The sequence below is a fragment of the Loxodonta africana genome, chromosome 11, assembly GCF_030014295.1.
Source record: "Loxodonta africana isolate mLoxAfr1 chromosome 11, mLoxAfr1.hap2, whole genome shotgun sequence".
In the NCBI taxonomy this organism is placed as follows: domain Eukaryota; kingdom Metazoa; phylum Chordata; class Mammalia; order Proboscidea; family Elephantidae; genus Loxodonta; species Loxodonta africana.
Window position 1 is genome coordinate 7,585,429 of NC_087352.1, and position 25,612 is coordinate 7,611,040.

A 25,612-nucleotide genomic window follows, 5' to 3' on the forward strand; every position below is an offset into this window, starting at 1 on the left:
TCAGTAGTAGGTTTCTTTCTCCACCCAACCTGGAGAGACAAAGAGAGAGGCAGAGAGACAGTCAGAGACACAGAGAGGGACAAATCAAAGGAGACAGAGACACAGTCAAAGACAAGGAGAGGAGGCCCAGAGACACAGAGAAGGGTGAAGGGGAGACAGGAAAGAGGGAAAGAGACAACAGAAGCAGGTTGAGAGGGGGAGACAGAGAGCGAGGTTAGCATCACACAAGGCACCCACAAAGCTTCTTCCCGCCTCCCCACTCCAGCTGTCCTGGCCCTATCCCCCCAATCTTCCCCTTTCACCCTGTGATGCCCCTCACCCCCGGGGTTCCTGCGCAGAATGAGTTTGCGGATTTCGTCGTAGACGAAGATGAGGAAACTGTAGGGGAAGGCACAGAACCACCAGCTGGGCCTGCAGAGAGGGGGAGCGAGAGGGCGTCAGTGTGGGGGCCGAAGTAGAAGGCACAGAGGCAAAGTCCCCAAGGATGGGAGGGGCTTCTCTGTGAGAATTCCCCCAGGACCCCCCAGAAGATGAGTGAGGGGGGCCATGGCTGGGCATGGGGTCTGTAGAGTGACCCACTGTGAGGACATCCCATGGGGAAGGCTTGGTGGCATCAGAACAGGGACTACAAAAGGATCCAGAGAGGCGTGGGGAAGCATGGGGCCTGAGATCCATGGCTGAGGCCTGGGGGTTGCAAGGTGGGCCCAGCCTGAGAGGATGTTCTAAAGGGAAGGCTCTGTAGAGGACGTTGGAGTGGGTGGTAGGGCTGGCCCCAGTGTGGGGGGTCCCGGGGGTAGTGAGGGTCCCAGGTCACTCACTTGAGAGGGTACATGCGGAGGGCCACATCCATGCCAGGGCAGTAGGACAGGAAGGCAGCAAGGGCTGTCTCCTCAAACAAGCCGAAGATCAGGATCTTGTTCCTGGAGGCATAGGTGAGGCAGCTCTGGGCCCAACTGACCCCACCCGGCATCGCCCTCCCCACAGAGAGACCCAGTGACACACCCAAAGGCAAACAGAGAGAGATGAAGGCAGAGAGATACACACAAAGATAGAGCCAGAGATACACAGAGACAGCAATCCATACACAGAGATAGTGAGAAAGACAGAGAGGCAAAGACAGGATAGAGACAGAGATACAGAAAGAGAGAGATGGGGACAGACATCCAGAGAGGCAGTGGTATAAAAAAAAGGGACCACTAAAATGGAAATAATGAGAATGTTCATACATTGTGAAGAATGTAACCAATGTCATTGAACAACTTGTGTAGAAATTGTTGAATGGAAACCTAAACTGCTGTGTAAACCTTTACAGAAAACACAATAAAATATTATTGAAAAAAAAGAAAATAATACAGTAGATCTGGACAGAGAAACCCAGACCTTCACACCCTTCCCCTCCCCATACACACAGGCAGGGGTAGAGACAAAGAGGCCGACAGAGACTACAAGACAGGCAGGAGTGACCATCAATTCAGAGGCAAAAAACCGAAAGCAGAGCCCAGCCCAAGTGGAAGAACCCAGACAGACACACAACAGCCCACTGCCAGCGCTCACTTCATGCCCTGCTGGAAGACTGAGTTCCTTCGGGTCTTGCAGATGATGAGGTCGGCCCACTGAACGACCACAATGCTCACAAAGAAGGCCGTGTGGCATGTGAACTCCACCACTTTCCTCTGCTCGTATGTCTGCAGGAGAGACCGCGGGGCCGACGTCAGTGGGCCCGCAGCACCCCCAGACGTCTTTGCTAACCCCTCCCCACCACGGGCAGCCCAGAGCAAAGCAAGGCCTTCTTTTTTTGACTTTTTTTCCTTTTATTGTGGTAAAACATAAAAAAGCAAACCAGTAGCCTTTGAGTTGATTCTAATTAACAGCAGCCCCATGTGTGTCAGAGTAGAACTGCTCCATAGGGTTTTCAATGGCTGCTTTTTCTTCCAAGGTGCCCCTGGGTGGACTTGAACCTCCAACCCTGCAGTTAGCAGGTATAACCATTTGCACCACCCAGGGCCTCCGTGGTAAAATATACATAATACAAAATTTACCATTTTAACCTTTTTCTGATTCAGTGGCATTGAGTACATTCACAATGTGGTGTTGTCATCACCACTATTTAGTCCCAGGACATTCGTATCTCCCCAAACAGAAACCCTGAATGCATTAAACAATCACTCACTTCCCATTCCCCCTCACCACAGCCCCTGAACCTCTATTCTATTTTAAGCAGGGCCTCTTTACAGTTGGGGTCTCCCAGGCCCTCAGATGTGGCCTCCTTTTGGGACTCATAGCCCAGCGGGAAGAGTCAGGAGATATACCAGAACAAAGTCCCTGGTGTGGATGGAGCTGTGAGGAGGACAAGGAGGATGGATGCCAGCCAGGCTTTGAAGGGACAGGCAGAGTGGGGGAACAGAGACAAGAAAGAAGGCAGAGAAGGCATCTTGCCTGGCTGGGCTAGAGAGTCTGGGTGGTGGAATAAGAGGCCCACATGGGCTGGACACTGTGTGAGGAGGCCCCAGGCAGAAGGGAGCCAGCGAGGGCTTTGATGCTGCCCCTGGGGGCAGAGGCAGCATATGTATAACTGGGACACCTTGACCTCTGGCTCTTTTTCAGGCCAGACACTGATTCCGAGGCCCGCTTGCAGCTGCAGACCCCCTAGTCTTACTCACCCACTGCTGCCCGTAGCTGTCCTCCAGGTCATTGACAGTGCGGTCATCCCAGTTCAGTCGGATGCCCACCAGGTTGCCGGGCAAGAAGCCATTTTCTGCCAGGATCACAAAGTAGGAGAAAAAGCCACCAAGCGCCTGGATCATTCCTGGGGGGAGGAGAGAATGGAGATGAGAAGAGGCTCAAGTGGGGGGGCGGCAGCCAGCCCAAGCACTTCTGAGGTCTCTTGAGACCTCTACTGGGTGGAGGGGGGGCCACCTCAGTCTTCCTGCCTGAGACCTGTCATCCCGAGGTGGCCTCCCAGATTGGTTACCTGAGGGTGCAACCTGGTGGCGAGCACCTGAGATAAGCACTGGGACAGGGGCCTTGCGGCGGGAGCTCTGCCAAGAAGGGCAGCCTGGTGGCTCTCTCCCACCTGACCCAGGTCACCTGAGAACAATACCTGGAGGACCACCTGGTTTGGTCTGACAGGCCCCCAACACAGGAATGAGCTCCCCCAGGACCCTGACCACGGGCACAAAGTCTCCACTTGCTGGGATACTCCCAGCGACAGGGAGCTTACCACATCTAAGGCTCTGTGCACATCACCTCCAGCACCATGGGGAGGAGGAGGTGGAGAGGAATGGGGCCCAGCCCTGGCCTCAGAAAGCTCCCAGCTGATCTTGTCCTTCTCATTATGGAGGTGGGCAGGGCGGTGGGCTCTGGAACTGACCAGCCCTGGTTACTCCACTCAATGTTCTACGTGCTCCCTCCAACAACAAGCAAGACGACTCATCCATCCTGAGGCCTGTCCTCACCAGTGCCAACCCCATCCCAGTGACCACCACCCATCTGTGGGTCAGCCTCAGCTCCTCTCAAACCTCCAACACCAAGTCCTATTTTTGTTCCAGTCATTCAACACATGTTTTCTGAGTGTCTGCTACGGGCCAGGCAGTGGGCATTCAGCCATAAGCCAGACAGACAAGAACACTGTCCATGGGGGAAGGGTCCCAGTCCCTCAAAGTTATACATTAAATTGTATCTTCCCAAAATAAGTGTTGGAATCCTAACCCTCTATACCTGTGGAGAAGCCCTGGTGGCGCAGTGCTTAAGAGCTTGGCTGTTAACTTAAAGGTCAGCAGTTTGAATCCACCAGCCGCTTTTTGGAAACCTTGTGGGGTAGTTCTACTCTATCCTATAGGGTCAGTAGGAGTCGGAATTGACTCGACGGCAATGAGTTTTTTTTTTTTTTTTTAAACACCTATGGATATAATCCCATTTGGAAATAGGGTTTTCTTTGTTATATTAATGACGCTCTACTGGATCAGTGTAAGGAATAAGGAAGACCAAAGAAGAATTGATGCCTTTGAGTTTTGGTGTTGTCAAAGCATACTGAATATAGCATGGACTGTCTTGGAAGAGGTACAACCAGACTGCTCCTTAGAAGCCAGGATGGTGAGACTGCGTCTCACATACTTTGGACACGTTATCAGGAGGGACCAGTCCCTGAAGGACATCATGCTTTGTAAAGTAGAGGGTCATCAGAAAAGAGGAAGACCCTCAATGAGATGGACTGACACAGAGGCTGCAACAATGGGCTCAAGCATAACAATTGTGAGGGTAGCACAGCACCAGGCAGTGTTTCATTCTGTTGTACACAGGGTTGCTAGGAGTTGGAACCACCTCAACGGCACCTAACAACAACAATATCAGTGTAGGGTGTGTCCTAAACCTAATCACTGGCGAGTTATAAAGAGCAGCACAGATACAGTGACGAGTGAGCACAAACAGGGGAAGAGAGATGCCATATGAACGTGGCCAAGCAACCGAAGAATAGAAGCTGAAAGAGACAAGGATCTTCCCCCAGAGCCGACAGAGAGCCTTCCCCTAGAGCCGGCACCCTGAATTCGGACTTCCAGCCTCCTGAACCGTGAGAAAATAAAGTTCTGTTCTTTAAAGCCACCTCCTTGTGGTATTGCAGTTACAGCCGCACTAGGAAACTAAGACCCTCACCAATCTGCCCGTAAGCCATGCTGATGAGCCTCTCATTGACCAGCTTGTCGGTCCGTGGGTTCCTGGGCTGTCTCTTCATGATGTCACTCTCAGCAGCCTCGTATGCCAGTGAGATGGCGGGGACCTGGCAGGAGAGACCAGGTGAGCCGGGGAGGGGAAGGCGCTGCCCTCCCAGGGCCCAGGCATGGCTGTGGCTCACCATGTCAGTGCCCAGGTCGATGCAGAGGATGGTGATGGTGCCCAGGGGCAGTGGGATGTTGGCCATGATGAACAGCAGGAAGGGCGTGATCTCGGGGATGTTGCTGGTCAGGGTGTAGGCGATGGACTTCTTCAGGTTGTCGAAGATCAGGCGGCCTGCGGCAGGGCAGAGTCAGACGTCGGAGCCCCGTTGCCTCTGCTCGTCCCCGCTCAGCCCACACGTCCTTTCCAACCCACCCCACACCTGCCCACCTCTCTACACACACGTCTCACCACGTTGCTCCCCGTTCAAACGTTCTTGGAATACAACCATTTTGAAAAACAGTTTGGCTGTTTCTATTAAAGTGAAAGAATTCCTGGGTGGTGCAAAGGGTTAATGCGCTCAGCTGATAACAGAAAGGTTGAAGGTTTGAGTTCACCCAGAGGCATCTCAGGAGCCCTGGTGGTGCAATGGTTAAGAGCTCAGCTGCTAACCAAAAGGTTGGCAGTTCAAATCCGCCAGCCGCTCCTTGGAAACCCCATGGGGCAGTGCCAACCTGTCCTCTAGGGTCTCTTTAAGTAGGAATCGACTCGAGGGCAACGAGTTTTGGTTCTGAAAAAGCAGCCACTGAAAACCCTGCAGAGCACAGCTCTACTCTGACACACACGGGGTTGCCACGAGTGGGAACTGACTCGGTAGCAACTGGTATCCAAGTTAAACATCCCTCTACCCTGTTGAGCCAGTAATCCCACTCCTAGGTTTATACTCAAGAGCAGTGGGGGCTTATGTCCACCAAAAAACGTGTACAAGTATGTTCTCAGCTGTGTTACTCATAATAGCCAAAGCTGGAACCAAACCCGCTATCCAGCAATAAGTGAGTGGAGATAGAAACCGCTATCTCCACACCATGGAAGGCCACTCACCCACCTCCATGGAAAACCTCACAAATGTCACATTGTATGAGAAAGCCAGACACAAAAGAGTTCACTCCAACTGACTCCATTTATATGAGGTTCAGAACTAATCTATGGTGCTGAAAGTCTGAGTAGTGGTTATTTCTGGGAGGGGGCTATATATTGGGAGAGGGCCTGAAGAAATCCTACTTGGGAGGAGGTGCTGGGAATGTTCTCATTCTTAGTCTGGGTGTGGTGGTTGCTTGAAAGTATTTAAAAAAAAAAAAAAACCTTGCCTGTCAGGTCGATTCCAACTCATAGTGACCTTATAGGACAGAGTAGAACTGCCCCATAGGGTTTCCAAGGAGCGGCTGGTGGATTTGAACTGCCAACCTTTTGGTTAGCAGCCAAGTTCTTAACCACTACACCACCAGGGATCTGCATGGAAATATACAAGTGTAGAAATACATCGAGCTTCCCACTTACTGTCTATATGTCATAAAACCAAAAAACCAAACCCAGTGCCGTCAAGTCGATTCCGACTCATAGCAACCTTATAGGACAGAGTAGAACTGCCCCATAGAGTTTCCAAGGAGCGCCTGGTGGATTCGAACTGCCAACCCTTTGGTTAGCAGCCATAGCACTTAACCACTACGCCACGTCACACTCAGTAAAAATTCAGGCAGTATAGTGTGAAGTTCCTGGGCGTAACAAAACAGTTAAAGTGCTTGGCTGCTAACCTAAAGGTTGGCGGTTCAAGTCCACCCAGAGGTACCTCAGAAGGAAGGTCTGGTGATCTATTTCCCAAAAACCGGGCGTTGAAAACTCTGTGGAACACAGTTCTACTCTGACACACATGAGTTGGAGTCAATTCGACAACTGTTTTTTTTTTTTTTAAATGGTATGGATAAAGTTAAAAAAAAAAAGTAAACATTAACCCAGCCTGCCCCGCCCTCTACTTTCCCCCATGTCCTGAGAGGCCATGAGCAAAAAGGAAAATGCAAGGTGCATGGTGGTATGGATGGTTTGATCTCCTTTGTGTAAAAATAAGACCCCATTCCAAGGTCGGAGCCCTGGTAGTTCAGTGGTTAAGAGCTCGGCTGCTAACCAAAACAAAGTTTGGTGGTTCGAATTCATCTGCCATTCCTTGGAAGCTCTATGGCACAGTTCTACTCTGCCACCTATAGGGTCATTATGAGTCGGAATTGACTCGATGGCAACGGGTATGGGTATCCCAAAGTAAAAAAAGGGGAGAGTGTTGACATATCCTGGGGATGGCAACCAATGTCACAAAAACAATGTGTATTAATTGTTTAACGAGAAACTTAACTCATCTAAAGTACAATTGAAAAAAAGACCCCTATGTGTTCACCGAGCCCTGATGGTGCAGTAGTTCATAGCTGGGCTGCTAATCGAAAGGTCAGCAGTTCTGCTCTGCCCTACAGGGTCGCTATGGGTTGGCATCGACTCCCCAGCAACGGATTCGTTTGTTTGTTTTGAGGAGTTCATACCTGCTCTTCACTTTCCCTGTGATGTGCTGTCCACACACTACTCCTAACTGGTTCTTCCTCATGCAAAAATCTTTGTGGAGGAAACGAAATGGTGAGTGTGTGGCAGAGGGTAGAGATGAAACAAGGTGAGTCGCGAGCTGATCACTGTTTGGGTGAGCGTAGCATGGGGGCTCACTTTGGGGCATGTGTCTAAAATTTTCCCGTAATAAAAAGTTAAACTTTATTTTTTTTGGAAACCCTGGTGGTGTAGTGGTTAAGAGCTACGGCTGCTAACCAAGAGGTCAGCAGTTCGAATTCTCAAGGCACTCCTTGGAAACAGGCGCTGCTTGGAAACTCTGTGGGGCAGTTCTAGTCTGTCCTGTAGAGTTGGAATCGACTCGACAGCAGTGTCTTTTTTTTTTTTTTTTTAACTTCAGAGAGGCCTGCCTGGTCCATCTTGTCTGAGTAGCACCTCCTATTATCTATCATAAGGGGCCCTAGTGGCACAACCGTTAAGTGCTCAGCTGAAAAGTTGGAGGTTCGAAATTTCTTTGCAGGAGAAAGACCTGGCAATCTCCTTCTGTAAAGATCACAACCTAGAAAACCCGATGGAGCAATTCTACTGTGTCACACGGGGTCACTCTGAGCCGGAACCGGCTCAATGGCACCCAACAACATTACCTATCATGATGCCCTATTTATTTTCTTCCTAGTCTCACAGTTTGTAATTTTGTATTTATTTGCTCTGTGAGGGCAGGGGCCATGTCTGCTCTGCTCCCAGCCTTATATCCAGCCTCTGGCATGAGGCACAAGGTAAACAACAACAAGACAGGTGCCCTTTAGTTGATTCTGACTCATGGCAACCCCGTGTGTGTCAGAGTAGAACTGTGTGTGCTCTACAGGTTTTCAGTGGCTGATTTTTTGGAAGCAGACTATCAGGCCTCTCTTCCGTGGTGCCTCTGGATAGATCTGAATTGTCAACGTTTCAGTTAGCAGCTGAGTGCGTTAATCATTTGCATCACCTAGGACTGCTGGTGCACGAGGTAGGGGCCCAGCCAATGTTTGGAAGGAAGGAACACATGTATCCCCGAGAGTGTGTGCACGGTACAGGCACAGAGGACGTCTTGGGGGTAAGAAAGTGTTAACAACCGTTTCTTCTGGAAAATAGGAGACAAGGAATAAATAAGGGCATTTAATTTGTCACTTTCGGCTCTGCTTTGCTGTTTGAATTTTTTTTTTAAATCATGATTTATTTTTTTATCCTATTGTGATTTAGAAAGGGAGTGAGAATCTAGAAGAAAAAGTACCAAAACATGAACAGAAATTATTTTGCAGCGGTGTGATTGTGGGTGAGTCCAACTTTCTTCTCACTGCTTTTCTGAATTTTCTAGAGTGATCCCGAATTGTTTTGATGATCAGCATGACATTAAATACGGACAAGCCCCTTCTCTGGCTGCCTCCGAGGCTGGTCAGGAGGGGCTGCCTGCCGGCTCTGCAGTCTGGGTCTTGGCTCACCTCCCGACAGCTCCTCCCTCACACCTCCTTGCCTTTGCACACACAGCTTCCTGTCCCTGGGACTCCCTTCCCTTCACTCCTCTGCCTGCAAGTTCCTTCCAGCCCTCAGGGCTCAGCTCAGCTATTTCTGTCCTAGTCTACTGGACTACATGCGGGGTCAGCGGCCTCCTGAGCGTCCCACAGACCCTCTGCTTCCCCATGGTTGCACTCATGAGTATTTTAAAAAGGTTTCCAGGTCAGCCTCACCCACCAGACGGGGCCTGCGCTGGATGCTCAGGGAAGCCAGAAGTGGGTCAAGCCTGGCCCTGCCTGCAGGAGCCTCCAGCCCCAGGGAAGAAAGACTGAAGAGGACGAAGCTCAGGCCCCATCAGGGACCAGTGGGGCCCGGTAGTCTCCCTGCTGTGCACCCTGCCACAGTCCTGGCCTGCTTCCCTCACCCTTCTCAGGCCTCATGCAGTGGCCCCAGTCTCAAGGGCCACCCCATCCAACTCACCCTCCTCCACACCCGTGACAATGGAGGCAAAGTTGTCATCCAGCAGAATCATGTCGGCTGCCTGCTTAGAGACGTCTGAGCCAGCAATACCCATTGCCACCCCGATGTCAGCCTTCTTCAGAGCAGGGGAGTCGTTCACACCATCTCCAGTCACGGCCACAATTGCTCCCTGGAGGGAGTGGGGGTGAGGATGACACCACAGACCAGGCCCTGGCCCCCTTCTCCCAAAAACACAGGAGTCCGGGCCCCCAGCCCCCTCCTCCCTCAGACCCAGGAGTCCAGGTCCCCAGCCCTCTCCTCCCTCAGACCCAGGACACCAGGCCCCCAGCCCCCTCCTCCCTCAGACCCAGGAGTCCTAGCCCCAACCCCTCCTTCCTCAGACCCAGGTATCAGGCCCCCAGCCCCACCTCGAAGGCCTCCACCCAGCCTACCTGTCTCTGACAGCCCTCCACAATGATGAGTTTCTGCTGGGGGGACGTGCGGGCAAACACGATCTCAGTGTGGTTCTGCAGAATCTCATCAATTTGCTCGGAGGTGAAGTCCTTGAGGTCGGTGCCGTGGATCACACAGGCCTTGGCGTCCCTGAGAAGGGCAGAGGGCAGATGGGAAAGGCCAGGATATGTAAGGGATGGTGCAGCACGCCAGTGGACAGAGAGCCAGATAGGCCAGACCCAGAGTCAGGAGGACCAGGGTTAAGACGTTGGAGAGGCTGTGGCACCAGAGACAAAAGGAAACAGGGAAAGAGGGGGCTGCAGCAGGACAGAGAGAGGGCAGACCTCAGGAAGGACTAGGGGCAGTGGATTTAGAGGGACAGACATGTACAAACAACCAGGAAAGGGAGAAAAGTACAGAGAGGCAAAGCAGTGGGGAAGCTGAGGAAGTCAGAAAAACAAAGAGATGAGAGAGAGAAACAGACAGATAGGCAGACAGGTGCACAAGGACAGGCAGGAAAAGCGAGGGATAGACACAGAGAATATGGAATTTCACTTAATCCTCTGAGGTGGGGGGTATTTATAGCCCCATTTTAGAGAAATGGAAACTGAGTCTCAGGGAGGCTAAACGACTTGTGCAAGGTCACATAACTGGCGAGTGGCAGAGCCGGGATGTGAACCCATGCCTTGATGACTCTAAACCCCATACGCCTGCAACACCAGCTAGCCATCCTCACATGTGGAGGAGGAACGAGATCCAGGGGCTGGGTAAACACAGAAGGCACTGAGCTCCAGACTGGGAGTCCCAGGGAGGCTGGACAGAGGTTGACACCCACTGTGATGCCCTGGCTGGGCAGGGCTCACCGGGGGTTGACTTGGCTGACGGGGATGTTGAGCCTGGCAGCGATGTCCTCCACCGTCTCGTTGCCCTCTGAGATGATGCCCACACCCTTGGCAATGGCCTTGGCGGTGATGGGGTGATCCCCCGTGACCATGATAACCTGCAGGCATTGTTGGGAGAAGGCTCAGCCTCATTCACTGGCCCCTGGGGCCCCAGCCCTGCCTCCCCGAGCTGTCCCAGGCCGCACCTTGATGCCTGCACTTCGGCACTTGCCAACTGCATCGGGGACAGCTGCCCGGGGTGGGTCGATCATGGACATGAGGCCCACAAAGCAGAGGTTGTCCGTGGTGAAGTTCACGTCGTCGCAGTCGAAGGCAAAGCCCTTGGGGAACTGTTCCTCAGGCAGGTAGTAATGGCAGAAGCCTAGGGGCAGAGACGAGGTGGGGGCATGAGGACTCCACCTGGGGACCGCCACAGCTCCCAGCCACAAGGGTCCCCGCAGTCAGCCAGACCATCTGGTCAGCATTCATTTTCTAAAGCTGCCTTCCCCCTCACTCATTCATTCATTCATTCACTCATTCCCAATGCACTGTGGGAGTCCCTGCTCTGAGCCAGGCCCTGCTCACGTCACACCCAACCTTGCTTTCAAGGGGCCCCCAGAGCTGGCCTGGCCCTCTTCCCCAGTGCCCTTGTCCCAGCCCAGCTCCAGCCAAGATGCACACCAAGCACGCGCTCGCCCAGGCCGCCGAGTTCGAGGTAGGCATTCTGGAAGGCCTCCTTCATCTCCTCATCTAGCGGCTGCTCCTTGCCCTGCAGCAGGATGGTGGAGCAGCGGTCCAGGATGCGCTCAGGGGCACCCTTCATCACCAGCAGGTACCGATTGTCGTTGGGGTCCTCGGTCTCGTGGATGGACAGCTGAGGACAGAGCAGAGGATGAGCGCGCCTGAGAGAACTGCCCCTACCCACCTGGAGCCAGGGGTGCAGGACAGACCGCTGCTGGGCTCCCCCAGAGAGCTCTGCCCAAGTCTCTCCACCCCAGGAGGATCGGTTGTCTTTTTTTAATTGTGGTAGAATATATATGGAGTCCTTGGGTGGTACAAATGGCTAACACTCCTGGCTGCTAACTGAAAGGTGGGATGTTCGAGTCCACCCAGAAGTGCCTTGTAAGAAAGCCTGTTGATCTACTTCTGAACAGTCAGCCATTGAAAACCCTGTGGAGCCCAGTTCTACTCTGACACACATGGGGTCACCATGAGTCAGAGTTGACTCAATGGCAGTTGATTTAAAAAAATATATATATATAACAAAACAGCTGGGACTTCAGCCATTTGTCCATGTACACTTCAGTGCCATTCATTACGTTCATCATGTTATATAACCACCACCACCGTCCGTTTCCAAATTGTTCAGTCACCGTTAAAAGCAACACAGTGCCCCAGGGAGCTCCTTATCTGTGTCTCTGGCTCTCTCACAGAGATCTCTGCCCATCTCTGCCCCCTCGGGCTCTTTATCTCACAGATAATTTCTGTCCCTTTTGTGTCTCTCCCACAGAAACCTCTGCTGTTCTGAGGAGGCATGCCTCTCTCTCTCATCTCATATCTGACCCACGTTCAAATCAGGCCAGCTCACTTCTGAAACACACCCAGGATCTGACCCCTTCCCAGCCCTGCACGGCTTCCTTGGGTGTAGCCACTACCATCTGGCATAGGGAATATGCTGCAGCTCCACACACACATTCCGTTGCCGTCGGGTCGATTCTGACTCATAGCAACCCTATAGGACAAAGCAGAGCTGCCCCACAGCGTCTCCAGGGAGCGCCTGGCAGACTGGAGGTGCAGACCCTTGGGTTAGCAGCCTTAGCACCAGGATTTCCCAGCTCCACACAGGAATCATGTTTCCCCACGTAGAGTACTTCCTTCCACGGCCGCCAGGGGGCGCCTTTAAAAAAGTGAGGCCGTTGAAAACGGTGCAGCCACTTTGGAAAACACCGGCGGTTCCTCAAAAGGTTAAACGGTGAGTGACCATAAAGCCAAAAAACTAAACCTGTTACGGTCGAGTCAATTCCGACTCATAACAACCCTACAGGACAGGATAGAACTGCCCCATGGGGTTTCCAAGGTGGAAATCTTTAAGGAAGCAGACTGCTATGTATTTCTCCCTTGGAGTGGCTGGTGGGTTTGAACCACCAAACTTTTGGGTAGCAGCTGAGCGCTTTAACCACTGTGCAACCATGGCTCCTGTGACTGGCCACTAAAAAACAAAACAAACAAACAAAAAAAACCCATAGCCCTCAAGTGGATTCTAACTCATAGTGGATCCCGACTCATAGTGACCAGAGTAGAACTGCTCCATTGGGTTTCCAAGGAGCACCTGGTGAATTTGAACTACCAACCTTTTAGTTAGCAGTGTAGCTCTTAACCACTACACTACCAGGGTTTCCATAGGACCCAGCAATTCCACTCCTAGGTGTATACCCAAGAGAAAACATACATCCACACAAAAACATGTATGTGAATGTTCATAACAGCACCATTCATTCTGGCCCAAAGGTGGAAATAACCCAAATGCCCATAAATAGAAAAATGGATAAACAGAACGTGGTGTATCCATACAATGGGATATTATCCACCCACAGTGAAACGAAGTTCTGAAATATGTTGTGACATGGATGAACCTTGAAAACATTATGCTGAGTGCAATAAGCCAGACACAAAAGGGCAAACATTGCATGACTCAACTTCTGCGGAATCTCCGGAGTAGGTAAATGTGTAAAGACAGAAAGTAGGATAGAGGTTACCAGGGGCTGGGGAGAGGTGAAGAGGGTACAGAGTTTCTGTCTGGGATGATGAAAACGTTCTGGAAATAAATAGTAGCAATGGTTATGCAACATTGTGAATGTAGTTCATTTAATGCCATTGAATCGTATGGTTAAAATGATAATATTTTATGTTATGGATGTTTTACCACTTTAAAAATAATTTTTTAAAGGAATCAAGTACTGATAGATGTTGCAACATAGATGAACCCTGAAAACGTCATGCTAAACGAAAGAAGCCATTCACAAAAGGCTGTATAGTATATGATTCCATTTCTATGAAATGTCAAAATAGGCAAATCCAGAAAGTACATTAGCTTAGGGTTGGGGTAGGGGAAAGGGGTTGAGGGATATTTTTTTTGTCTGAGGTGATGAAAATGCTCTAAAATTAACTATAGTGATGGTTGCCCAGTTCTGTGGCTATATTAAAAACCAGTGAACTACATACTCTAAATGGATGATCATATGTTAAGTGAACTGTATCTCAGTAAAACTTAAAAAAAAAAAGTGTGAGTTGGGTTCTGCTTCTCTGCTCAGAGCCCTCCCGCGGCCCGTGTCTCCCTCAGAGTAACAGCCAAGTCCTCTCCACGCCCCTGAGGCCTGCCATGATCTAGCCTGCCACCGTGGCCCTCATTTCCCATCACCCTCCCTCAGCTCACTGCCTTGCTGTTTTTCAGGTGTGCCAACACATTCCTGCCACCGGGCCTTTGCACATGCTGCCTGGAACACTTTCCCCAGTCACCGGCATGGCTTCCTCCCTCAGCACTATGACCTGCAGACGTATTGTGTGTTTCCTTGTTTGTTTTTGTATCTTCTAGCACTAGAGCGTTAAGTTCTATGAGAGGAGGGACTTCACTGTTTTACTCACTGCCATATCTCCAGCCCCTAAAACAGGGCCTGAGACATGGTAGCTTGTTGAATGGATGGATGTCGCTGTCTCTGCCCCCAGAGATCTCTGGCTGTCTCCCACTCTCTGCTGTAGGAAGACCTGGACTCCCCTGCCTCTCTCTCCAACAGAGATCTCTCTCTGACTCCGGGTTCTGCCTCTTCCTCTTCTCATACCAGATGGGTATTACCAGTCCCATTTTATAGGTGGAGTGACTGAGGCTCTGAGATTAGTAACTTGCCCAAAGCTGGAGGGCAGTGGGGCAGAGGTGACAACTTTACAGACATCATAGATGGGAGAAACTGAGGTCCGGGAACAGGTCAGTTTTCCCAGAGAGCCCAGGATACCTGGTATTTGTTGGTGGAGTTGAAAGGAATCTCAGCCACCTTCTTGTTGCGTTCGCGCATCAGCTTCACAGAGCCGGAGGACAGCTCAATGCACTTCAGCAGGGCAGACTCAGAGGCATCCCCGGCCACATCCCTCTGGGAGGAGAGAGGGCCATGAGAGCAGGCGGCACAGAGGCAGGCACAGGCAGGGCTCAGGCGAGGCCAGCGGCCAGACCCACCTTCAGCACAGGGATGTTATCCTGGCCACCCTTGAAGACGGCGCGATTGCAAAGGCCGGCGATGTGGGACAGGGCCACCCATGTGTGTGAGCTCTTGTCGAAGGAGGTTCCTGAAGGAGGCAGATGTCAGGGCTCTGGACACCTGGGACCAGGCCCCTGTCCCAGCCTCTGTGATCCTACCCTGGGCCCTGCCCTCACCTGACTGGTCCTCGGTGGTGTCGGCCTCGTGGATTTGGTTGTCAAACCACATGTGGGCAACCGTCATGCGGTTCTGGGTGAGGGTCCCTGTCTTGTCTGAGCAGATGGTGGACGTGGAGCCCAGGGTCTCAACAGCCTCCAGGTTTTTCACAAGGCAGTTCTTCCGGGCCATGCGCTTGGCGGTCAGCGTCAGACACACCTGGGGGCAGAGGAAGGCCAGGTAAGTTACGGGTAGGAGCCGGCAGCAAGGTTGGATGAACAACCTGAGTGTCAACAACTCAGAGAGAACCCTTGCTGGCCTGGAGAAAATGGGGTACCACCCCACAATTCAAACTCTAGGGACAGACCTACAGAAACAGATTCAGATATGTCCCCAAAAGGCAGGTACTAGAATGTACATCCGCCACCTGTCTGTCAGCGTGTCATACTGTGGTGGTTCGCATATTGCTGTGATGCTGGAAAGGAGCCCTGGTGGTGCAATGGTTAAGCACTAGTCTGATAACCAAAAGGTTGGTGGTTCAAACCCACCAGCCCGTTTGAGGGGGAAAAGACCTGGCCATCTGCTCCTGTAAAAATTACAGCCTAGGAAACCCTATAGGGCAGTTCTACTCTGTCATACAGGCTCGCTGTAAGTCAGCATCAACTCAGTGGCGCCCGACAACAACATGATGTTGCAAGCTATGCCACCGGTATTTCAAATACCAGCAGGGTCACCCAGAGTGAACAGGCTTCAGCAGAACTTCCAGACTAAGACAGACTAGAGAGAAAGGCCTGGTGATCTACTTTAAAAAATGAACCGGTGAAACCTTATGGATCACAACAGAACACTGTCCAATATAGAGCTGGAAGAGGGCACAGGACTGAGCAATGTTTCCTTCTGTTATACATAAAGGTCGACTTGATAGCAATTAACAACAGCAGAATGTACACAGCAGCAACACTGATAATCGTCTAATACTGAAAACAGCCCGGAGTCCACTAAGAGCAGAATAGGTAAATAAACTGCGGAATGATTATGAAACCCGTTGCCGTCAAGTCGATTCCGATTCATAACAACCCTATGAGGACGGAACAGAACTGCCCCCTAGGGTTTCCAAGGCTGAAATCTTTATGGAAGCAGACTGCCACATCCTTCTCCCAAAGAGCAGCTGGTGGGTTCAAACCACCAACCATTTACTTAGCAGCCAAATGCTTAACCACCGAGCTACCAGAGCTCCTCACTTATGATATGGAGTACTATACAGCAAAGAAAAAAGAAATTATTGCTGCCTGCAACTGTACACATGAATTTCAAAAACATAATGTTGGGCAAAAAAAAAAAATAGGAAACAAAAGACCTCATACTGACCTATTCCCTTGATGTGAAGTCCCAACATAGGCAAAATCTATGCTGTGAGAAGCCAGGAAGGGGTTACCCTTGGGCTGGGGGTAGGCACTGAATGTAGTCATGAGGGGGTTTCTGGGGGACCCAGCCTGGTACAACTGACACAGGTGTGTTCAGTTTGTCCAAATTCATCAGGCTGTACCTTAGCAATATGTTCGGCCCTGTGTGTATTATACCTGAATGAACAGCCGTTAAAAATAAGGTAGCTTTGAGCATGCTAATATGGAAACGTTTGCAGAATAATTTAAAAAACAAGGAGCAGAATAGTATCCCCAGTGGGGGCCTCCTAGGTCCCCCGAAAAGGACATTATGTACACACAGCTGCTATGTGCACACCTTCCTCAGGAGGTGTGAGGAGAGGGGGCTTCTGGAGAGGAGCTAAGGGCCCCCCTTGCATTTGAATTTAAGGTATTCTTTAGACTTTTCACCATGAGTGTGTACCACTTAATTGTGTAAGTTAACTTAAAAAAGTGATAGTGTTATTAGCCCTGTATGTCCTTCAGTGTTTCTTGAGGTTTTCATGTGTTCATTTCATACGTGAGGCCCTCCGAGTTCCAGGACCCTCCTCGTTGAAGATCTAGCAGGCTCAGCCCTCAATGCCCACGTTGTCCTTGTGAAGAACACTGGAGTCCTGGGCCCCCAGCTCCCTCCTGCTTCAGACCCAGGGCTCTGCACCCCCAGCCCCCTCCTCCCTCAGACCCAGGGCTCTGCGCCCCCAGCTCCCTCCTCCTTCAGACCCAGGGCTCTGCACCCCCAGCCCCCTCCTCCCTCAGACCCAGGGCTCTGCACCCCAGCTTCCTCCTCCTTCAGACCCAGGGCTCTGCGCCCCCAGCCCCCTCCTCCCTCAGACCCAGGGCTCTGCACTCCCAACCCCTCCTCCTTCAGACCTAGGCGTTGAGCCTTACAGTGACAGTGGCCAGCAGACCCTCTGGTACATTGGCCACGATGATGCCGATGAGGAAGATGACGGCCTCGAGCCAGCTGTACCCCAGAATGAGGGAGAGGATGAAGAAGGAGACGCCCAGGAAGACGGCCACGCCAGTGATGAGCTGGATGAAGTGCTCGATTTCGATGGCAATGGGTGTCTTGCCCACCTCCAGCCCCGAAGCCAGGGTGGCTATGCGTCCCATGACAGTGCGGTCCCCGGTTGCCACCACCACACCCCGAGCGGTGCCTGTGAGCCAGAGAGGATGAGGCCTGAGGTGCGGGTGCGGGCCCACTGCGTGGACTGAGGCTGGGGTCAGGGGACGGGGTCAACGAGGCCCTGCAGGCCCCCTGTGCCCCATGAACTTCAGAAGGCAGCAGGCCCCCCTTTCTGGACCTGCCCAGGTCCACTCTCCCCTCCCTGAGTGCCTCCACCAGGCCCACCTCACCTTCCACACAGTTTGTGGAAAAGAAGGTGATGTTTCGAGTCTCCAAGGGGTTGTCATGTGTGCAGTCGGGAGAGCGGGTCTGGGGCTCTGATTCGCCAGTCAGGGAGGAGTTGTCCACCTGGGGTGGGGGTGGAGGAGGGAGGGCTCAAGTGGGGCCAGGGACACTTGTCCAGGGGAGACAGGCTAGAAGCCTAGGGTGCCCAGGTGTTAAGTGATGTTTGGGAGGCAGAGGCTGGGATCTCAAAGGTGGGAGAGAGGGGGAGTGCAGGGCTTCCTGCCAAGGTCTAAAGGATCTGTGGGTCTCTGAAAGGTGAGAGGTAGTGACTCTGACTCCTAAGTCCTGGTGGGGTCTGAGGGAGGAGGGGGCTGGGGGCGTGACTCCTGGGTCTGAGGGAAGAGGGACTGAGGGACAGGACTCCTGGGTCTGAGGGAGGAGGGGGCTGAGGGTTGGACTCCTGGGTCTGAGGGAGGAGGGGACTGGGGGCTGGACTCCTGGGTCTGAGGGAAGAGGGACTGAGGGACAGGACTCCTGGGTCTGAGGGAGGAGGGGGCTGAGGGTTGGACTCCTGGGTCTGAGGGAGGAGGGGGCTGGGGGCTGGACTCCTGGGTCTGAGGGAGGAGGGGACTGGGGGCTGGACTCCTGGGTCTGAGGGAAGAGGGACTGAGGGACAGCACTCCTGGGTCTGAGGGAAGAGGGACTGAGAGACAGGACTCCTGGGTCTGAGGGAGGAGGGGGCTGGGGGCTGGACTCCTGGGTCTGAGGGAAGAGGGACTGAGGGACAGGACTCCTGGGTCTGAGGGAAGAGGGACTGAGGGACAGGACTCCTGGGTCTGAGGGAGGAGGGGGCTGGGGGCTGGACTCCTAGGTCTGAGGGAGGAGGGGGCTGGGGGCTTGACTCCTAGGTCTGAGGGAGGAGGGGGCTGGGGGCTTGACTCCTGGGTCTGAGGGAAGAGGGACTGAGGGACAGGACTCCTGGGTCTGAGGGAGGAGGGGGCTGGGGGCTGGACTCCTAGGTCTGAGGGAGGAGGGGGCTGGGGGCTTGACTCCTGGGTCTGAGGGAAGAGGGACTGAGGGACAGGACTCCTGGGTCTGAGGGAGGAGGGGGCTGAGGGTTGGACTCCTGGGTCTGAGGGAGGAGGGGGCTGGGGGCTGGACTCCTGGGTCTGAGGGAGGAGGGGACTGGGGGCTGGACTCCTGGGTCTGAGGGAAGAGGGACTAAGGGACAGGACTCCTGGGTCTGAGGGAAGAGGGACTGAGAGACAGGACTCCTGGGTCTGAGGGAGGAGGGGGCTGGGGGCTGGACTCCTGGGTCTGAGGGAAGAGGGACTGAGGGACAGGACTCCTGGGTCTGAGGGAGGAGGGGACTAGGGGCTGGACTCCTGGGTCTGGGGGAGGCCAGAGCCGGGACCCCAGGCCACAGACGCACTTTGCAGCCGTGGGCTGAGATGATGCGCAGGTCGGCAGGAACTCGGTCTCCACCCTTGATCTCCACCAGGTCGCCAACCACCACCTCCTCAGCATTCACCTGCATCTTCTCACCTTCCCGGATCACCAAGGCTTGCTGGGAGTGGGTGAGAAAAGTGTCACCTCTGCCCAGGGGTCACTTGGCACAGCCCCCCACTGTCCATCCCCACCTGACCCATCCCTGAGCGCCCCTCACCTGGGGAACCATGTTCTTGAAGGATTCCATGATCTTGGAGCTCTTGGCCTCCTGGTAGTAGGAGAAGCAGCCGGTGATGATTACCACGGCCGCGAGCACGATGCCCAGGTACAGCTGCGGGGGACAGCAGGTCTCTCAGGCCCTGCCCAGAGCCGCTCTCCACCAGCCCCACCCTGAGTTTCATGGACTCTGGGAAGGGGACCTTTGTGTCAATGGGGGTCTGTCTTTGTCTGTGTTTGAGCCCAGAGTTGTGTCCACATAAGGGTCTGTGCATCTACTTAAGCATTTCTGTCTGTCTGTCTGCTTGCCCATGGTCAAGTCCCTCTTTCTGTACATGGGCGTGTTTGAGTCTCTGGGGCTATCTCTCTCTCTCTCTATTATGTATGTGTGTCTGTCTGTCTGTCTTCCTGCCTGTGTTAGAGAATCTGGGTATAGGTTATTGTCTGTCCATGTGTCTGTCTGCATGCCTGGCTTTTTTACCAGTCTGTTTGTGCTTAAGTTTCTGGGTGTACATCTGTCTCTGTCGGTCTACTATGCATGAGACTCTGGGTCGGTCTGTCTGTCTGTCTGCCTGTTCAGGTTTTAATTTCTAAGAATACTGTCTGTGTTTGATTCTCCTGTCCCTCTGTCATCTGGTATGTCTGCAACTCCTCATGTGTTTGTCAGTCCATGTGTGAGTGCCTGTGTCTGTCTGTCTACCAGTCTCTGTATGACAGTCTGTCTGCCTGCATCTGTGTGTCTCTCTGTGCCTATGTGTGGGAACTAGGTGGCCATATTGGAATTGTGCCCATGAGTGGCTGTCTGCTGACTCTCGGCATGTGTGCGTGCATGTGAGGCTCTGTGTGTAGCTGGGGTGTGGGTCTGTGTTTATTGGCATGGGAGTGCTGAGACCGTGTGTCCACGTGTGTCAGTGGGTCCTGACATAGGAACAGGTGGGCGTGCTTGGGTCTCTCATGAGTACACTCACTCTTCAGGTACCCTTCAGGCCATGACTGCCTGGGGGTGTCTGTCCCCAAGGCCACTGATGCCATACAGCTCTAGGTCAGAACCCCAGCTCACCCATCCTGCTGTGTGACCTTAGGCAAATTACTTGCCTTTTCTGAGCCTCAGTTTCTTCATAGCTGCTCTGATTCTCTCGCTGGGTGATTGTGAAACTTGGATGAGAAAACGGAGGGGAGTGGGCCATGGACAGCATAGAGAGATGGGGAAACATGAGTGTGCATGTATCCCTAAATGTACGGTGCAGGACAGGTGGGTAGAGAGCCCTCACATTATCACGAGATGGGTCGTCCTCAGTGCCAGCCTGGATACCATAAGCCAGGAAGCAGAGGATGGCTCCAATCCACAGCAGGATGGAGAAGCCCCCAAAGAGCTGGCGGCAGAACTTGACCCACTCTGGGGTGGTAGGTGGTGGTGTAAGCGCGTTGGGCCCATCTCGGGCCAGGATCTCCTGGGCTTTGCTGTGGGTCAAACCCTGGGGGACACAGGATTCACACAGAACCGTCCTTGAGGAACCTCGGCATTCCACCCCTTCACGAGTGTCCCCAGGCACCCAGCCCCTCCTCCCTCAGACCTAGGAGTCCAGGCCTCCAGACCCTTCCTCCCTCAGACCCCGGAGTCCAGCCCCCAGCCCCCTCCTCCTTCAGACCTAGGGGTCCAGGCCCCAAACCCTTCCTTCCTCAGACCTAGGAGTCCAGGCCCCCAGCCCTAGTCAGGCCTGGCCGCACCTGCACACAGTCCGTGTTGTACTTTCGGCAGACCTCTTCCACGGACATCTTGTGCTCTGTCTGAAGGACAGGAGTTTGGGGGAAGTGTGGTGAGTGCTGAGGCCCTGCAAGAGGCAGGGCGGGGGCTGATCTGGGAGGGTGTGATGGTGTGGGAGGGTGGGCTTACCATTGCCACCTCCTTCTTGAGGTCATCCAGATCCCTGCGGTCTTTGGTGCCCTTGCCCTTCTTGGGCGAGCCCTTGTCATCTTTCTTGTCCTGCGAGGTGGCGACACGATAGCTGTCAGAGCGACCAGACTGCGGGCGAGAAGGGGTTAAAGGGGGACACCGGCCCTCCATGCCCCTGGCTGTAGCTCTCCTCTCTGTGTCTGCTCCTAGCATGTCTCTGGGCAGGCGGCTATCTCTGTGGATCTCTGTCTCTCCCTGTGTCTCTTGGTGAGTTTCCATCCGGCTCTGGGTGTCTCTGAGAACCTGAGAGTGTGTCTCTGGCTCCCAGTCAGTCTCACTGCCTCGGACTCTGTATCTCTGGGTCTCTGGCCCTGAGAGTCTCTGTCGGGGTCTGTCTCTCTCTATTTCTGTGCTTGTCTCTGCCCGTCCCTCCCATTTAGTCTTTAAGAGTCTTTTTAACTCTGTCTCTCTCTCTCTCTGGGCCTGTCCGATCTCTCTCCGTGCCTGCCTTTTGCTCTTTCTCTCTGTCCTTATCTTTCTCTTTCTCCGTCTGTCTCTCTCGGTCTCTCTATCTGTGTGTCTCTGTCTTATTGCTCTGTTTTGTCTATCTTTATCTCTCTATCTCTGTCTCTCTCTGAGTCTCCCTTTCTCTCTCTGTGCCTGTTTCTCTCTCATCACTTTATTTGTCTCTGTCTCTGCGTGTGTCTCTTTGAGCTCTAGCTCTTTATGTCTCTCTGTCTCATATGATGTCTGTCTCCATCTCTTGGACTTTCTCCCCAAGTCTGGCTGAATTTCTCACCACCCCTCTGGGCTCCTATCTCTCCCCCCTGAGTTAGCGTCTGTTGAGATTGAAGGCTGTCTCCAAGTGCCATTGTTTTCTCTCTCTGTCTTCCTCCATCTTTATCTGTGTCTCTCTCTGTCATTATGTCTCTATCTTCATCTCTTGGGTTCTTGCCTTCTCTGTGATGCTCTGTGTGTGTCTTTCTCTATCTAGCTCTGCCTCTCTCCTGTCGCTTATCTGTCTGCCAGTCTGTCTCTCTCTCACTGGGATCTTTCTCTTTTTGTGGGTGTGTCTTTCTCTCTGGGTCCATCTCAGTGTGTCATCTCTGCCCAGGTTTCTGTCCTTCCAGCCCCAGGTCTTCCTGGGCCCCTCTCTCTGGCCCTGCCTTCTCAGCCCGGCTCGTTCTTCCTGGGTCTCCCCACAGCCCTACAGATGTCTGAGTCACTGTCTTGCAAAAGACTCAGCAAATCTTTGCAGACTCCACAGGCCTGGCAGGAAAGGAGGAGAAAGGGCTCTCCAGGTGGGGGTCACAGCTGGGACAGAGGCCTGGGAGGAGCCAAGTGCACAGGGCAGTGGCCTGGCTGGAGCACAGGCCAGTCCTGAGGGCCTTGGCCTCTCTGCTGGGTGCTGGTGGGATCTGTGGGCACATGAGGAGGTGGGTGCAGTCAGATTGGAACCAGGCAGGAATTGGGGTGCAGAACAGCAAGAGGCAGGACCCTGGACCTGATCTGAACTGACCCCAGGAAAGGGAGTGACTGGCACTGCGGTTTTGGGGCCTGGGCCTGGGCAGAAGAGATGAGATGAGGTTGGGTGCTGTCAAGGGCCGCTGACCGATCCTGCAGGCCCAGGGCCAAGCTGTGATCCAAGGCTCAGCGCAGCTCAGCGCTAATCCCCTCGTGACCTTGTCCAGGGACTGAGCTGCCTGCTGCCTGCCCCCAGAACCAGGGGCAGATGGGTGGGCACAGGGAAGGGCTGCAGCCAGGAGGGCTGGGAGCAGGACAAGGGGTGCAGGGTGGGCGGGAGGCCTGGCCCCGGGCCAGCCCTGCGGCAACACTGCGTCTCAGACAGGAGACAGGCTGGGGATAGGAAGCCCCTCCAGCTGTACCTCCACATAGGGAAGTTTCCACCTCTGCTGATGGCCAGACTCACAGATGGTAGGATGTGGAGACAGAAAGTCCTGGGGTCAAGGCTGAGAACTGAGGGGGAGAGGAGGCAGGAGAGTGGGCCTGGGAGGAGTGAGCATTGGCTGCCCACCTCTGAAACCTTAGGGAAAGTTGGGAAGCTGAGGCTAGGGTCCCCAGCAGGGATAAGGGTGGAGGCTCTGACTCCTGGGTCTGATGGAGGAGGAGGCTGGGGTCCTGGACTCCTGGGTCTGAGGGAGGAGGGGGCTGGGGTCTTAAACTCTTGGGTCTGAGGGAAGAGGTGGCTGGGGACTGGACTCCTGGGTCTGAGGATGGAGGGGACTGGGGTTTTAAGCTCCTGGGTCTGAGGGAGGTGGGGGTGGGGACACCCCAGTCTCTGGCAGGTTCCTGCTTGCCCTTGCCATGACCAGACCTCTTGGGGGCAGGTTTCCATCTGGCAGAGTGTGGAGCTGAGGCTTCTCCAGTTTAGGCAGGAGGCCCAGATGGGTGCACTGTGGGGTGGAGGCATCTCCAAATGTGGGGAATATGCCTGTCTTGCTGTCGCCCGCCTCTGCGGCTCCTCGCCATTTCCACGCTGTCTGCCTCTCCCTGATGCCCGCACGCCAGCTCACGCAGCCTCTGCACCTCCCTCCCTCTCAGGGTATCTGGGTCTGTCATCTCTGAGTATCTCTCCCTCAACCGTCCCTGTACCCCCAGCCTCCTGTTCCTGTCATTCAGGCTGGCTTGGTTGTCTCTGGAGAAGAAATCTCTGTCTGTGTCTCTTCCTCTCAGCCTCAGTTTCTCTCTTTGTCTCTATGTCTTCCCATGTCTGTGTCTCACTCACGTCTCTTTCTCTGTCTCTGCGTATGTCTCTTTGTCTCTATCCATTTCTCCTTCAGAATCTCGATCTCTCTCTGTGTGTCTCTGCCCATTTCTATCTTTCCATGTGTCTCTGTCTCTGTCTGCCTCCCATGTCTAAAGCACCTTTGCTGCTCCCCCGGCTCTTCTTTTCCTAACCGCCCCCCCTTCCTTTTTTCTCTAAGGCATTTGGCTTCACCCCCCTTCCCCAATCTGCCCACAGCTTCTCCTTCTCCATTCCACTTACCTGGAAGCCATCACTGATTCTCTCATCCACCTTCTCTCCCTAGTCCTCCCCCTCCCAATTCTTCTCCCCATTCCCCCTCATCACCACGGTCCACAGATCTGCAGCCCCACCCCCATCTCCATCCCTAGGCCCATCAACCTTCCTCTGCCACCTTTCTCCCCTCCCTCTTCATCCAGCTACCCCAACCCACCGCCTCCTTCCCCTTCCCACTCCCCATCCCAGACACACAGGGAGGAATCCAGGGCTGCAGTGGGGGTCAGGTGGTCAGCCAGGGAAGGAGGTGGCATCTGCTGGAGAGACCCACAGACAGACAAGGACACATGGACACGGAAGCAAGGGCATAGCCAGGCATGCATGCTCTCCCCTCAAACATGCACTTGCACACGTATACTCTCAGCCACACTCTGTCTCCCTGCCATTGCTCTGTGCTTCCTTCTCCCTCAGCACCCCGTCTTTGTCTGCTCCCCCCATTAGGGGCTAGACACATACCCTGCAGCCCCAGGCTGCACTGCACTGCAGAGCCCTCCCCCCCGCCAGCTTGGAAGGAGAAAGATAGGTCACCTGGCTGTCCATCTCACAGCCTGGACCTGTCCCCACCCTGGCTAACACCCCAGACACACAAACACAGGCTCACAGACACACCCAGATACTGCAAATGCAGACAGACACACAACTGCAGTCACACAACCACAGGCAGAATGTGCTGACAGGGCCTAGCAGAGCCAGTACTGCACACATGCACACGCACATGCACACATGCACCCAGGCACACGCGCACAGGCGCACACACGCACACAGGACTGAGCACGGAACCGCACAAGGTCAGATTGAAGTACTGAGGGCTGGGCCATGTTCCCGCGGACCCCGCACACAAAGCCAACATACGCAACAGACCCCCGCAGGCCCAGGCGGCCTGCACACCCTCCCGTCAGCGGCACAGTCACACGGACGGCCCGGTCAGCCGGCTCACAAAGTCCCGCAGGCCTGGCTCCGGAGTGCAGAGTCCCCGGAGCCCCCCACCCCCGTAGACACCCAATGTCATCGGACCCACAATGTCACACACACGCACTGCCCAGCCGGCCCGAGCACCTACCCCCATCTTGGCGGCTCCGCGGGGAGAGGGGCGGGCGGGCGGGGCGGGGGCCGGGGCAGGGGCCTCAGGGCGGGCTCAGGCGCGGGCTCTAGCTGGGGCCTCTGCAGCGCCCGCGCCGCGATCCGTCCGTCCGTCCGTCCCTCCGCACAGAGGCTGCGGCGGCCGCCGCCTCCGCCTCCTCATATGCCCGCGCCCGCGGGGGGGCCGGCGCGGACCAATCAGCGGCGCCGCCGCGCTGACAGATGG

General features: G+C 54.0%; 1 protein-coding gene across 1 annotated transcript; it reads right to left on the reverse strand.

The window, feature by feature from the left end:
- ATP1A3 (ATPase Na+/K+ transporting subunit alpha 3) lies at window positions 1–25,375 on the reverse strand. The gene is made up of 21 exons (XM_064293493.1): window positions 21,267–25,375; window positions 21,101–21,160; window positions 20,644–20,847; window positions 19,374–19,487; window positions 19,140–19,274; window positions 17,713–17,830; window positions 17,245–17,513; window positions 14,956–15,154; window positions 14,758–14,867; window positions 14,540–14,674; window positions 11,214–11,406; window positions 10,739–10,914; window positions 10,515–10,651; window positions 9,651–9,801; window positions 9,220–9,388; window positions 4,651–5,004; window positions 2,661–2,806; window positions 1,555–1,685; window positions 819–920; window positions 227–411; window positions 1–29 (listed from the first exon to the last, which is right to left on the reverse strand). Exons 1-21 carry the CDS (start codon window positions 21,543–21,545, stop codon window positions 1–3), a joined length of 3,396 nt encoding a protein of 1,131 aa, XP_064149563.1. The 5' UTR covers window positions 21,546–25,375.
- Between the last annotated feature and the right edge of the window lie 237 nt (window positions 25,376–25,612).